The sequence below is a fragment of the Crinia signifera genome, chromosome 7, assembly GCF_055691185.1.
Source record: "Crinia signifera chromosome 7, ASM5569118v1, whole genome shotgun sequence".
Taxonomy (NCBI): domain Eukaryota; kingdom Metazoa; phylum Chordata; class Amphibia; order Anura; family Myobatrachidae; genus Crinia; species Crinia signifera.
Window position 1 is genome coordinate 40,058,164 of NC_139223.1, and position 15,073 is coordinate 40,073,236.

Genomic DNA, 15,073 nt, shown 5'->3' on the forward strand with positions numbered 1-15,073 from the left:
AGCAGTGGCAGAGGGAGCAGTGGCAGCAGCCAGCCAAGTGGGAGAGCCAGCAGTGTGGCAGGCAGCATGGCCACAGCAAGGCCAGCCCCAGACCAGGTCCTGGGCGTCCAGCCCCAGCAGGAGGAGGTGGAGGATCCGCTGGCATCCCCATCCTATAGCCAAGACCTTGACCATACCCCACAGCAGCTGCAGGAGGGCCACATGTCAGAGGTGGAGGAAGATGGAGGTGAGGAGGAGGAAGATACTGGCATGGAGGAGGAGGGGTACATGGCTGGAGTAGAAAATGAGGAGGGGGAGGAGGAGGAGGTGGAAGCTGGCCGCACAAAAAGTGGCCGAAAGGTCCGATTCTCATATGAGGAAAATGCTGCACTTGTCCGGGCTATCATGCCTGTGTTTGACCGTTTACTTGGCAAATCTCACCACAAGACCACTGCACAGCGCAAAAGGGCTATGTGGAAGGACATTACCCAGGCGGTGAACGCTGTCAGTCAGCACAAGCGCCTGGTCAGAAATGTCAAGAAGAGATTCAATGACATCAAAAGGCAGTTGAAAAGTAAAATGGCCATGGAGTTGGAGGAGGCCACCAAGACTGGAGGAGGAAGCCCCACCACTGTGTGCTACACATCGTATGAGGTGAAGTTGAAGCGCATCATACCCCCTAAGGTCCTGTCTGGCAGGCACGTGGCGGATACCGATAGGCCGCAAACGCCATCCAGAGCTGGTAAGTGTGACCACATGCAATGTTAAACATACATGCCAATGTATTATAACTGTAATGTTCACTTGAATTGTTATGCTAAGTAAAGTGCTGCTGTGGAACTACATAGCCCAGCAAGGTCATGCACAAGAAATTGCCTGCTCCTACTTTCAAATTGCTCATAATCCTGGGCCTTGTAGTTCCACAACTGCTCATATTGATCAACACTGTAACATTCTTTCTAGCAGCCTAACATGTATGTGGCCAAAAACACAGAGGTGTACTGGTGGTTTACCTGCCATGACTACATACCACAGATTATCCAATAGTTTTCATGTGTCCACTAATTTAATAATAAATTAACAAAATAATATTGTGAAAAAAAATAAAAATTTGAATGCATGGTTTTTGAAAATGCTTATCCATTGTAAGGTCCATAATGGCTGGCCATCTTTCCTTGCACAGATTGTCCATCCCGAAGTGCTGCGGCATCCAAGAAAAGAAGGCCCGTTGCTGCAGAATCTGTGGAAGCAGGTAAATCATCAAAAAACACGCCATTACACATACAGTACACACACCCATGTCACATCAACAATATCTCACACTACATTCATCTCCTGCGCAGGGGCGAATTTGGTGGTCAGGCCGCCCCTAGGCACAATTTTGGACCCCCCCCCCCCTCCCCTACTCTGGTGTAGCTTTGGTACACACTTGGAGGCACCCATTTAAAAAAAAAATGACAATCTATTAGCAATAGCACTTACTGTTTAAAAGAAAGGAGACAAACAGTTAAAGTGCTTCAGTCCAGAGTCACATTCCGTTCGCTCACTCGTGTGTAGCAGGCAGCAGCAGCATGATAACAGAAGGGAGGGCTACGTAACCTGAGTGTACTGCAGGGAGAATAGTTCCTTGCTGCTTGCACGGAACACGAGCTCCGGACTTACAGGCTGTCAGCAGGGCAGGCATACTGCCTGTATGCTCTGCACGGAGGGAGGGACAGAACTGTGGCTTCACGCTTCCAGCGCTGCTGCCCAAAAGAGGGACAGGTACAGCGGCAGCTGAGCCGACAGCAATGCTGAGGGGATGCAGAGAGGCTCCCTGCACTGAGGAGCGGCCACTCTGTAAAAGTCAGTGTCAGACTGACAAACTGAGCGGCAGCAGGTGCCCGGCGGCTGCCGCCCTAGACAGGTGCCGCCCCTAGGCCCGTGCCTCACGGGCCTAGTGATAAATCCGGCCCTGCTCCTGCGGCTACATTGCAACGGAAATGAATGTAATCTGAGCTAGGCATGTGACTTATTATTAATGTCAATGTTACATGCTGTATCGGGGTACATGTGTAAGTACATAACACCCCTAGGTATGTGCGTCCAGCATCTCAAGCCCTTTCTAAAACAGTATAGACGACAGTCTGGCCTATATATGCATCAGTACTTACCTCTTTATCTGTATCCACAGGTACTATACAACTAGGGACAGACCAAACCGATTCTTCAATAATGGTGTTAGACGAAATGGACATCATTCTTGAACCGGTCGAGATCTTTGCGGCAGAGGAAGAAATACAGACCTCATCACAGAGTGATCTTCCCCCAAGTGGGGTGTCTCCCAACCCACCCCCACCCACAAACACACCCCATACAGCAGCTTCTGCTTCCCAAGTAGCTAACTCCTTGGTCAATTTCAAGCACAAACAAATAGAATTCATGGCCTCCCAAAGCCTGCAAATAGGTAACATCCAGGGGTAAATGCGTGACACGTTTCTTCAATTACGCAAAATTGCACGTAGTGTACGGGTAGGTGTAGGCACTCATGTGCTCATTGCTAACAGCATTGACACCCGTTTTGCAGATTTAACTTCTGCTGTAAGGGAACAGAATAGCCATATTGGCAGCCTTGCGCAAAGTATAGCTGCACTAAGCCAATCATGCAGAGCGCAGACCAATGCCTTAATAGGTATGCAGGCCCAACTACAGCAGCTGGAAGCCAATGTCGGAGGTGGCGCAGCATCAACCCTCAGCAGTGTATCCAGCACCCCAATAAGTGGCTCCCCCACTTCCCCACCCCGTCGGAGTATTAGGACCCGTGGTGGGCTTGGTGCAGGTTCTAGAAGTGGTGTAGGGTTGCCTGATGCTGGGAGAAGGTAGCTCATATGTTTGATAGTTTTGTAATATCCAATACATCTTGTAACATGCCCCCACAGTTTTTATGTTTCACCTGCAAAAATGCAGATTGCGTCTGACAAAGTAGCCTGAAGTAAAAATGTCTAAACGCATACCATTGTGTTTGTGTATTATTTTTAAACCAATTATTGTGTGAATTATAACATATTGTAATGGTATATGACAATGGGATTGCACTAAAGTAGTGTGGGGTAACTCCTGGCCCGTCAAAGGTTGTGGATCTACATATTCCAGCAGGCTCTGACACTCATGGTTTGGACTGTAATGGTTATAGTGTGTCAGGGCATGCTGGCACGTGTAGTTCCACAACACCAGTGAGCCATGTTTTACTGCAAACTTCATTCATACATGTATCAAATGTACTTACAAGCTTGATACCAGCAAGGGATAGGTCAGCACCACCAGCTGCATCCCTTGGGCTCTGTGTATTAGGCTAAATGTAGGTGGAAACAGATGGTATTGGTCACAAATTTGTTTATGAGTACACTTACAGCACAGGTACATTTTGGAGTACAGGGCACATGTGCTTACCAGAAAAGTAACGGCTGATGATGTGTGTGCGCACCAGATTCCCCCTCTGCGTACCCCTCACTACCCGAGGTGTGGTAGGTTGGGCCTCCTGCACGACTGCTGCATGTTCCTCCTCCACATAGGCAGGTTGGGACAGGGCTATGTTGTGCAGCATGCAGCAAGCCTGGATGATCATCACTACTTTGGCAGGGTGGTAAAGCAGCGTACCCGACGTCCTGTCTAAACACCGGAATCGACTCTTCAAAACGCCAAATGTGCGCTCCACCACATTGCGGGTTGCAATGTGGGCTTCATTATACCGGTGCTGTGCAGGGCCCTCTGGGGAGCGCAAAGGTGTCATGAGCCAGGAAACACAACCATATCCTGAGTCACCTAAAACACAGATAGGAAGTGATTGCCTTATATGGTAAGGTATGTGTTTCTTTCAAACAGGACACACTGTTAGAAGAGCAATATGCTTGTGAAACAGGAAACACACACATTAGAGCAGATACAAATAAGGACAGACAGGGTAATATGAAAAAGGTACTTACCTAGTAGCCAGCCCTCTGGCATTTGGTGGTCGGTAAATCTGTTCCAGAGGGCAAAGTGTCTCAGAATATAGGCGTCATGGCAGTTCCCAGGAAATCCTGCGACAACACTCAGGATTTTCAAGTGAGCATTGGATACAACCTGCACGTTCAGGGAGTGCCGCCCACGCCTATTGACGTAGACGTGGCCCCGCACGTGCGGTGCCCTAATCCCAATGTGTGTGCAGTCTATAGCTCCCAGCACGTGAGGGAATGCTGAGAGTCTATAGAAAGCCAACTTGTGGTCCTGCCACTCCAGCTCAGAACTGGGGAATCTGATGTATGTCCGCCACAACTTCTTTAAAGCAAGTAACACTTGAGTAAAATGCTTAGAGAAAGTGGCCTGTGATATCCCCAAGGCCCATGAGGTCACAGACTGAGTGGAGCCTGTGGCCTAATAGTAGAGGGCACACATTAATTTGTGCAGCCCAGACACTGCATAGTTGCCTCCCCCAAAAGGGTCCAAATCATCTCTCACCTGCTCATATAAGTCCAACAGGTTAATGCGGTTCAGCCGAGCACGATACATACGTGGGGTACGCAGTAGTCGGGGGACTACCTGGATCTGGCGCGCAGCTTCCTCCCTCCTGCGCAGCTCCTCCAAATGGGCCACATCACAGATAAGCAACTCCAAACCACTCTGCAAAATCTCCATGTCTCAAACCCTCACAGGTGTCCTTAATGATGTTGGGGTTTATGTAGGGGTGTTTGTGAGTGAAAATGAGGGCACCTGTGGTGAAATTAACCATGTGTGCACTTGACCAAAATGAGTTCTGGGCCAAATCGCCAAACAGAACCTGGTCTGAAATAAGTGCGATTATTAGACACCTAAAAAGTGCGATTTGCGAAAACGCATTGCATTAAATAAGCGATTTGTACACTATTCTGTATGAAAACATCTGGATGCGATATAAATGCGATTTAATCTCGCACTTTTGGTCCGCATGCCTTAACGCACATAATATGGGATTTCAGTCCCTTAGCGCATCCTATTAAATAGGCGATTTGACGGAAAAATGCGATATCGCCATTTTGTTTACTAATTAACGCCAAAAAACGCAAATCTCATCCCATAGAATGTCACCCCAAGTGTTATTTTGGCTACAGGTCGGTGTCAAACAAAGTGCCCAGGTGCTATTTAGGCACCAGATCTATGTCAAGAAAGGCCCCAGGTGGTATTTGGGCACTAGTTTGGAGACAATAAAGGCCCCATCTGGTATATGGGCGTTAGGTTGGAGTAAAAAAAGGCCCAGGTGATATTTGTGGTACCGTCTCAGTGTCAATAAAGGCCCTTAGATGGTATTTTGAAACCAGATCTGTGTAAAAAAAAAAGGCCCCAGGTGGTATTAGGGCAATAAGTCGATGTCAGAAAAAGGATCAGATGGTATTTAGGCACCAGATATGTGTCAAAAAAGTCCAGAGGGGGTATTTGGGAACCAAGTCTGTGTAAAAAAAAGGCCCCAGATGGTATTTGGGCACCAGGTCGATAAAGACCCCAGGTGCAATATGGGTGCTAGGTCGGAAGTCCCAAAAGGCCCCAGGTGTTTTATGGTTGTCAGGTCGGTATATATATATAAAAAAAAGGCCCCAGGTGGTATTTGAGATACAGCTCAGTGTCAAACAAAATCCCCAAGTGGTATTTGGGTGCCAGGTTAATGTCAGAAAAAGGCCCCAGGTGGTATTTAGGCTCCAGGTCAGAGTAAATAAAAGGTCCCAGGTGGTAATTGAGTGCCAGGGTGGAGTAAAAATAGGGCCCCAGGTGGTATTTGGCCACCAGATTGGAGTCAAGAAAGTCCATTTTCCATAGTAGCGAGTGGATCATGTGGGTGCGTGCATATTTTATTTATTTTAATTTATTAACAGTTTCTTATATACAGTAGTGCAGCATATTCCATTACGTTTTTCAATAGGAGACCGTGATACAATAAACAGGGTATTTACAGACAGTGAAAGGTATGACGGCCCTGCTCGCAGGCTTACAATCTATAGGGAAATACACATTGATACACAATGATAGATATTCTTTATTGCATAAACTTCACCAGAATGCAAAGGTTCCTGGTGTGCTGTATGATATGGTGATCCTGCAGTTTGCCCAAGGATCAGGAGGATGGAAAATGTGAAAAAAAAGAGAGAGGATACAGTGTGTGTGGCCTGTACAGTGGGGATGGTATTGGATAGGAATGGTGTAAGTGGCTGGTTCTGGAATTTGATAAGCTTACCTGAATAGGTAAGTTTTCAGGGAACACTTGTAGGTTTGGACACTGGAGGAGTCTTATTGTGCGTGGGAGAGAATACCACAGAGTGGGTGCAGCCCGAAGAAAGTCCTGCAATCGGGAATGGAGTAAGTAATAAGTATGGATGAGAGACATGGATCTTGTGAGGAGCAAAGAGGTCGGGTTGGAATATATTTAGAGATAAGAGAACAGATGTATGTTGGTGTAGTTTGGTTTATGGCCTTGTGTGTAAGTAAAAGTATTTTGTATTGAATATGGTAGAATACAGGAAACCAATGAAGTGAATGACAGAGTAGCTTTGCAGAAGATGAGCGTCTGGGAGCAAATGAAGTAAATTTGTCAGAGGGTTGAGGTAGGGAATTGAGCGGATCACTGACTGAGTCGAAGCATGCCAATTTATCTCGGATCTTGTCAATCCATACCCTCCAACTATACCGATTTAGCCGGTACAGTTCCGTTTTTAAACGGTCTCTACCGGCTAAATCAAAGAGTACCGAATGTACTGTTTTTTTTATAACCGTCTCCTCCGACTCTGGCTTCCTGCAAAATGCATATGTAGTTTCATTCTTTCACAGCCTGCTGCTCTTAGGGGAAGGTGAGGGGGAGTGGCCGGCCAAACTACATCTCCCAGAGGGCTTAGGGTGCCAGTGGCCGAGTTCCGCTTTGTAAACCAAATGCGTCCACGTGACACAACCTATCACGACGAGCCAGTACACGCCTGCCCTGTCGACTCTGCGGCTGTGCCCCGCCGCTGCTGCTACTGACTGGGCTGAGCCTGTTACAATATATGACAGTGCAGCGCAGGAGACAGTTTGAAGAGCAGCTCACCCTCTCTGCCGGTTAATGACAGAGCCACCCTCGCCCTATGTGCTGTGTGCCCACCGTCGCGTCCAGTAAGCAGCAGCATTTCTCTCCCTCTACCACCTCTCTTCCCCTACGTGCGTGTGCTAGCAGGCTTCGTCCCAGGCAATGCCACCTGCATCAATACACTCTCAGCCCCTGCACATTAACTGCCGCTGATTGCTCTCAGCCTGGTTGGACACAGGTAGGCAGCCTACTAACCTTATACATGCAGTGTTTTTTTTTTAAGTTCAGGGGTCATAGCCACGCCCCCCTTACTCGTGGCCTCGCCCCTTTTCTGCGGTTGTACCGATTTTTACTTCTCAAATGTTGGAGGGTATGTCAATCTTGTCCCTGAAATTGGAAGCAAGATCTTGTGCATGTATAGTGGCTGGTGGCCTGGGTGAGGAAGGGTAGAAAAGTGATTTAAATGTATTAAAAATATGTTTTTGGTTAGAAGCTTGAGCAGAAATTAGAGTTTGGAAATATGCTTGTTTGGCAGTTTGGCAGTTTCCAGGGCATAACTATAGGACTGGTAGGTAGTCTTATATGTGACAGTCTATTGGACTGCGAGATTTATGCCATGTATGTTCAAGGTGTTTTGTTAATTTTGTGTGCCACGGCTGGCATCTAGGGCTATGTGGAGTGTGGTGGGTAACTGGAGCAACTTCATTAAGGGCTGTTTTAAGAGTTAGGTTCAGGTGTCATACCGCCAAGTAGGTGCAAGCTGTTACAGAGAGGAGGAGGTTTCTGGGAAATTAATATAATTAAGATGGATTGAGGGATTTCAGTGTCTTTAACAAGCAATAGAGGATAGCATGCTGGTGATAAGGTTGTGATCTAAGAGAGGGAATGGAGTATTGGTGAATTCCGAGACTGAGCATAGTTTAGTGAATACAAGATCAAGGCAGTGGCTCTCCCGATGAGTAGAGGAGTCAGTCCATTGAGAGAGGCCGAGAGAGGAGGTTAGAGAGAGTAGTTTGGAGGCATGAGAAGCAGATTTGGGGCTATCAGTAGCAATGTTGAAGTTGAAGATGATGTTTGAGATGTCAGAGGAAAGGAAGTGAGGGAGCCAGGCATAAAAATCTTCCAGAAATTGTGTGGGTTGCCCAGGTGGGAGATAGATAGCTGCAATATGCAACGAGAAAGTTCTGATAGAATGTACTTTGAATGCTGTGAATGTGAGTGCTGAAACCTGTGAAAGAACTGTGTATGTGAAGGATTGGTATAGTAATATTCCAACCCCACCTTCTTTTACTTTTACCAGGCCTCAAGGTGTGTGTGAAGTGGAGGATCTTAATTTGTTTGCAACAGGAGAAGGTCGTGGATGGATATTAATTTGCGTGCATTCCAAACACACATTTTAATGATTTAGGGGGCGGGGGAGACATTCGGGGCAAAATGTAACAGGGTGGGAATTTCTAGACATGTTCAATTTTTAGTAAAAAACGTCCGGATTCGCACGTTTTCCAAAAATCGCACACGTAATAGGGTGCGAATTGCGGTAAAAATCTGCTCCGAAAATCTCACATTTTGACCTGGCGATTTTTGGTCACACTTCAATTCGCATCGAGATGTTTTCTCATTATAAAATATACAACTCGCAAATGTAATAGGGTGCACTTTTTGATAAACATTACCAAAAATCACCGAAAAAATAGGCCTGGTTCTGACAGGCAAAATTGATAGAACCGTTCTCTGGATGGCTGAAGCCTGGGGGGACCCATTTATTGGGGGGTTCCCCACTCCAACAGGTACCCCATCAAGGGCTGACCAGCCACAGTGCGCATGGTATCTCTAGGGGACCTTATGTAAAAAGTTGCATGACACCGGGGGATGTTGGATGCCCAGTGCTGGTTTCAAAATACGGGGGATCCCTAGCTTTTTTGTCCCCCGTATTTTTGGAACGGTCCGAGAGTCTGGGGCTGGTTTCATAAATATGGGGGACCCCTACGCTTTTTGTCCACTGTAACCTTGTTCAGGGCTGACCAGCCACGGTGCGCATGGTACGGCTAGGGGACCTTATATAAGAAGTTTGATGACACCGTGGGCTGTGTGATGCCCAGTGCTGGTTTTAAAATACGGGGGACCCCTAGTTTTATTGTCCCCAGTATTTTTGGAATATTTAAAAAAAAAACTGCAGGAGCAGAGATTCAGGCCAGAATTGTAAGGGTTCAATGTACAGTATTTACCCAATCAATATATTTCGAATAGAAAGTTAGTCTGAATCGCACAGTGTTCAGCCACATTCGATGTCAGTATTACATAGAACAATAGACTGTACAGGCAAGTCTATCTTGACTACCTCACCTGCAGAATATATTTGGCCTAGGGCCAAAGGGAGAGAGATAACAGGCTGTCGCAGCAGCACAGAATGTTAGGACCCTCGAAGGTACCCACAGTGAATCTGAACCCTAAGCCCTGTTTGTCTCTCCCCATGGTCAGCAGATGAGTGCAATGCTAGGCTTCACCATTAGCAGCCGCATTCGAAGGAGCTGGTTAGGCCTGCTCCAACCCCGATGCCCCCAGGTCTTATGTGAGACAACTCGTCCACCGAGACAGAGAGATGACAAAAAGGGTAAACTAACTATGGCTAACGGAATAGTGGAATATCTCCAAAGGCAACAGACCTCCGGGAAGAATCCAGGAGCAAGCTTTCACAGGTGGAGGTGAATCCGAATAATAGGAAATGTAACAGTAAGCAGGATGGTAACAGTGGGCAAAATATACCAACAGAGAAATGAATGCAACAATGCAAAAGATGATACCAAAAGTAATAAATGCAATCAACCCCTGACTTATCTGGAAGATGGGATTCACAGGAAGCACAGAGCTTGAGCAGGCTGGGAAGCTGAAACCTGGAAAGTTGACTGAGGCACTTCACTGGGACAGGCACACAGGACGCTGACGACAGGGCACAGGAACCGGGAACACTCTAGAACTGGAGAACCATGTACAGAACTATAACCAGCATCTGTGCTCAGCAGATACCAGACTTATATTTAAAAAAACCGCTCTGCGGCGTGTGATGTCAGACACTGCCCCATGACGTGTACAGCCGCTTGTACAGGGAGGAAGTTTGGGTCGTTGAATAGAAACGGACCCGACGCTTCCACCCTGCCTGCCTGGCTGCTGCCGGAGAACATGGCCACCGCCCGCTGCGCCCTATAGCCTCCGGCACTGTCACTGACAGCAGCGCTGCCAGAGGCGGGAGAGCAGCGGCGGCACCATGAACGCCTAACACAACCTCTCTCCCCAGCTCACCACACGCTGCTCGGTGCCATATGCTGAGCTGTGGGGAAAGCCAGCTGCAGCGCTAGCCGTCTCTCTCGCTTTCGTTTATTTTTTTGAGAGATCCAAAATGCTGCAGTATTTCGGTCCATCGTGCAGTGCTACAATAATATGTGTTTCTGTATCTTGGCACGTCGAGGGCTTTTGAGCACTGATACTATACTGTATTTATTTATTCTGAGAATATTAAATGAATTTTGCACGGTGTCTCTGACAGGCAGCTGTGTCTGTGCTGTAGGTAATACCATTTCATTATATTTTCTTGCTAGACAAATGCATTTCCTACAGTGGAATTTCAAGATTTCAATAATATTCCAGTCAGTTATAGAAAAAGTATATATACATGTACAAAAATATGTTATCTATTTAAAAACGTCCTAAGAGATAGAATCTTCTCTTCAATGATGCATGGTCTTTTTATGACTGGAATATTGCAGGACCGTAGGAGGAGGCTCACGTAGGAATACATTTTCCTTTGCAATCCATGCCGTTACTGTGGATTTTTCCATGGAAGAATGCAGATGGAGAACAGGAATCTTCAGAAATGGTATTGGTTTCCTTTCAAAGAACAACTGATTAAGAAGTTTGCTACACAATTCATATAACAGGGATGAGCTCAATGGGGCAACTTGAATGAATATTTATAAAGCTTTAAGCTTTTTCGGTGTCACTCATTAAAAAAACAGAGGCACAAGCATTCAAAGGTGTCAGAAGCAAACGGGACAATGCAACTGGACTCACAGTATAGCACGGAAGTATCAGGATTTCTAATAACACTGGGTCAATGCAGATAAGAGAACAGTAAACTGCTGCAAATTCAATTTCCACGGCTGGGTAAGCAGAACGAGCCGGCGGCTCCCAGTTCCACGCTATTTCCAGGACTGTTGAACAAAATATGGACACTCTAAACTCATGGAAAGTCAGCAAGCTATCGACAAAATGCTTAGCATATGCCCATTTTCTTTCTGATCCGTATTCCCCACCACAGGTAAATATACGGGTGGTTTGTTAGGAATTTGACAGTTCGTTTCTGTGAAAAAAGAGTGAAAAAAGAGCGGAGGATATTATTTTACTATACGAACTTGGAAGATCTTAAAATTGCTCATTCATATTCGTGGATTCATGAATCCTAGGAGCTTCTATGACATCAAAGTGCAAGAACGGATGCAACTTTAGACCACAGGTTAAACAAACAAAACTTTATTGCACTTTGAGGCCGATTTAGGTTTGCTCGGTGCTGCGAAGATTGAGGCCTACCGAGGGCCTGAAAAGCTGCCCATTTGAACTAATAGAGTCTGCCTAACTTAATGGGGGCTGCTCAGTGGGGACAACTACAGATACGGGAATTTAAAGGTACAATTACTAAGGGGGAACTAATGGTGCAGGAACTTTTGTACATCTACTAAGGGGGAACTACTGAGGGGGGAACTATACTAAGTGGAAAACAATTCAGGTTACAACTACTAAGGGGGCATTAATCTGAAAATTAATTTTTACTACAGGGTTGCCCCAAATCAGTCCAGCTGTCCTGCCCAGTGTCCCGTATCAGTCTAGCTGTGCTGCCCAGTGTCCCGTATCAGTCTAGCTGTGCTGCCCAGTGTCCCGTATCAGTCTAGCTGTCCTGCCCAGTGTCCCGTATCAGTCTAGCTGTGCTGCCCAGTGTCCCGTATCAGTCTAGCTGTGCTGCCCAGTGTCCCATATCAGTCTAGCTGTGCTGCCCAGTGTCCCCTATCAGTCCAGGGGAGTTGCCCCCATTTTTTTATTAAAATAAATAAAGGTGTTTTTTTTTTTTTCCATGTGTGCTGTATCAGGTCAGGGGTGCTCGCATGTGTGACGCATAATTCCTGGGGTGCGCCAAGTGTGTCATATAATTCATGGGTTGCTGCCAAGCCTGCTGTATAATTCATTGGGTGCTGCTAAGTGTGCCGTCACAGTCCAGCGGTGATGCTAAGTGTGCCGTCACAGTCCAGGGGTTCAGTATCATTCCAGGGGTGAGCCAAGTGTGCCATATAACTCATGGGGTGCTGCTAAGTCTGCCGTATCAATCCAGGGGTCCTGACCTTTTATTAATTGAAAGAAAAAAAAATTTGACTGCAAGGGCTGTTGTGTTGTATAAATCCAGGGGTGAGCCAAGAATAAAAAAGTTTTTTTCTGTTTTTGCTGCAGGAGTGTCACTATGTGTGCCATATACAGTAATTCCATGTGTGCTGTATCAGTCCGGGGGTTACGCCACCTGTGCCGTATAATTCCATGTGTGCCGTCATGTGTGCTGTATCAGGTCAAGGGTGCCACCATCTGTGCCGTATAATTCCTGGGGTAAGCCAAGTCTGCCGTATAATTTCTGGGGTGAGTCAAGTGTGCCGTATCAGTCCAGGGGGGATGCTAAGTGTGCTGTATCAGTCCAGGGGTGATGCTAAGTGTGCCGTATCAGTCCAGGGGTGATGCTAAGTGTGCCGTATCAGTCCAGGGGTGAAGCTGTGTGCTGTATCAGTCAAGTTCAGAGGTGCTACTAAGTGTGCCATATCAGCAGGGGCGAATTTAGGGGTCAGGCCGGCCCTAGACACAAAATATTTGGCCGCCCCCCCCATTTACATATGTGCACCCCCCCCCAAAAAAAGGGGCGCAAACTGTCCCTCCTAGCTCTGGGCAAATGTTTGGAATTATGCACAATAAATAGATCTGGAACACTAGCACTTACTAGGAGACTAGCACTTACTGTTTGTTGAATAAAAGGGATTCAAACAGTTAACTGTGCTCCCGACACATTCCCTTCCGTACAGCAGTGTGATGAGAGGAGGGAGAAAAGTTCCTTGCCTCTTGTAGGGAACATAAAACACTAATACGTAGCACAGTAGCTTTGTACAGCCTGTGCGGACGGACTCCGGAGTTTCCGGTGCAAGTGTGTGAGCAGGCAGTAAATACTGCCTGTATGCACTGCTCGGAGGGAGGGACGGAGGGATGAGACTGTAGCTTCAGGCTGCCCAGAATGTAAATGTGCCAGCTCACAGAGCTAGCTAGGAAGCCACGCTGAGTACCGCATCTCCCTCTTGGTGCCGGACTGAGGTGGCTGGCCAGCTGCCAATCAAAAATAAGAAGTGACGCTGCCCCACGCCGGAAGAGACTGATGTGAGGGAGCATCCAGGAGGCAACGCTGCAGAGGTACAGGAGCAGGCTGTGAGGGTTTAGCCGTTACCCTCGCTACTGCACATGCCAGCTGATCTAGCTAGGCTGATTGGCAGCAAGTTCCTGGCGGCTGCCGCCCATGACAGGTGCCGCACCTAGGCCCGTGCCTCACGGGCCTAGTGACAAATCCGGCCCTGCATATCAGTCCAGTGGCTGTGCTGCCCAATTGTGTGGCTTAGCATAGTCATCCAACTACATCGGTGCAACCTTTTGACATAAAGACAACATTGTGAGGTGTTCATAATAGACTGGAAATGAGTGGAGATGAATGCTATTGAGGTTAATAATAGAGTAGGAGCAAAAAAAAAAAAAAAAAGACCACTAGAACCCAAAACCTGAAGGTAATCAGACCCCAAGTCCCATGTGCCTTTGAAGTGGATGCACACAAAGAAAGAGGTGAATGCTTGTGTGACCAGTTGGTTCTTTGGACTTACAGCCATTTAAGTTTGAGGTGTGGCATCGTCCAGGGAAACAGCACCCCAGTGCAGATGCCTTTTCCAGGAGGTTTGAAGGTCCTGATCCTCCAAATAACCCTATGGTGAAGGTAGGGGAGGAGGGGAAAGAAGGTGACGTGGAGTGCGTATGACGCAAGGAGAGGTGGGTGAAGCAGAGCTTGCCTGAATAGCTCACCAGGGTGGTTGAAGCTTAGTGGGAGGAATGTGGCAGGGACTGCATATTTCCACATGAAGGTAATGTGAAAATCCAGTCCAGGCTTTAGAGTAGTAGCATCAGCAGGAAAATAAGATCCAGTCCAGGTTTCCTAAACTGATGTGAAAAAAGTTTGGCTGATTAGCAGCACCTGTGGCTTTCTGTTATATGTGTTTCCAAGGCAGGAGATCATTGCTCTCAATAATAAAAAGCAATTGGGTGATAGGGTGGTAATGTAATATTACATTAAGATCTTTGGAGTGTACCCTGACGGTGAAATCTTTGGAAAACTCTGCGATGCTGTAACCTTGTTTGCCAAGCTGTTAACCTGGTATGCTGTTTGCCTGCGACAAAACAAAGACCCAGGCTTCATCTATATCCAGTGTATGTGATTACTTGACACAGTAGCAATTAACACAAAGTACTGCAGTTGGAGAGTACCTGCGAGGCTGTGATTTACACAAAGTACTGGGTCAATTTACTAAGCCTTGGAAAGAGATAAAGCGGAGAGATATAAAGTACTGTACCAACCGATCGATCGTCTCAGGTCATTTTTCAAATACAGCCTGTAAGATGGCAGCTAGGAGCTGATTGGCTGATACATAATCTCTCTCCAAAGCCTTTTAGACCCCTCAATATCATGATGCTGTTCAGCATTACTCGTGTACTCACAGTAAATCAGCTTACATTCTAGAGCTCTTTGGCTCCTTACTGAAGACTCGTGCACTCTTATTTATCCAAATAACAGGAGGAGAGACACAAAACCCAAGCACATAAGTCACTTGATTTCTAAGCAGTATTTCTGAGCAGCCGTAAAGAAGTAAGTGCTAATCATTTCTTGAGTTGCACCATATGGCTTTCAAGTACAACGCCATTGCCAAAGTAGAGAGCTCTCAA

The 15,073-nt window shown here is 46.8% G+C and overlaps 1 protein-coding gene across 1 annotated transcript; it reads left to right on the forward strand.

The window, feature by feature from the left end:
- Positions 1-249: 249 nt before the first annotated feature.
- LOC146021173 (uncharacterized) lies at positions 250-2,945 on the forward strand. The gene is made up of 3 exons (XM_083154973.1): positions 250-721; positions 1,163-1,231; positions 2,153-2,945. The coding sequence occupies exons 1-3, from the start codon at positions 250-252 to the stop codon at positions 2,440-2,442; spliced, it is 831 nt and encodes a 276-aa protein (XP_083011099.1). The 3' UTR covers positions 2,443-2,945.
- The last annotated feature ends 12,128 nt before the right edge of the window (positions 2,946-15,073 follow it).

What these genes read in the sequence shown, in the direction of transcription:
- LOC146021173 (XM_083154973.1), top strand. Translation starts at nt 250, where the DNA reads ATGGAGGAGGAGGGGTACATGGCTGGAGTAGAAAATGAGGAGGGGGAG. An exon ending in GCAAACGCCATCCAGAGCTG is followed by an intron (nt 722 to 1,162) that starts GTAAGTGTGACC and finishes TTCCTTGCACAG; the next exon opens with ATTGTCCATCCCGAAGTGCT. An exon ending in TGCAGAATCTGTGGAAGCAG is followed by an intron (nt 1,232 to 2,152) that starts GTAAATCATCAA and finishes CTGTATCCACAG; the next exon opens with GTACTATACAACTAGGGACA.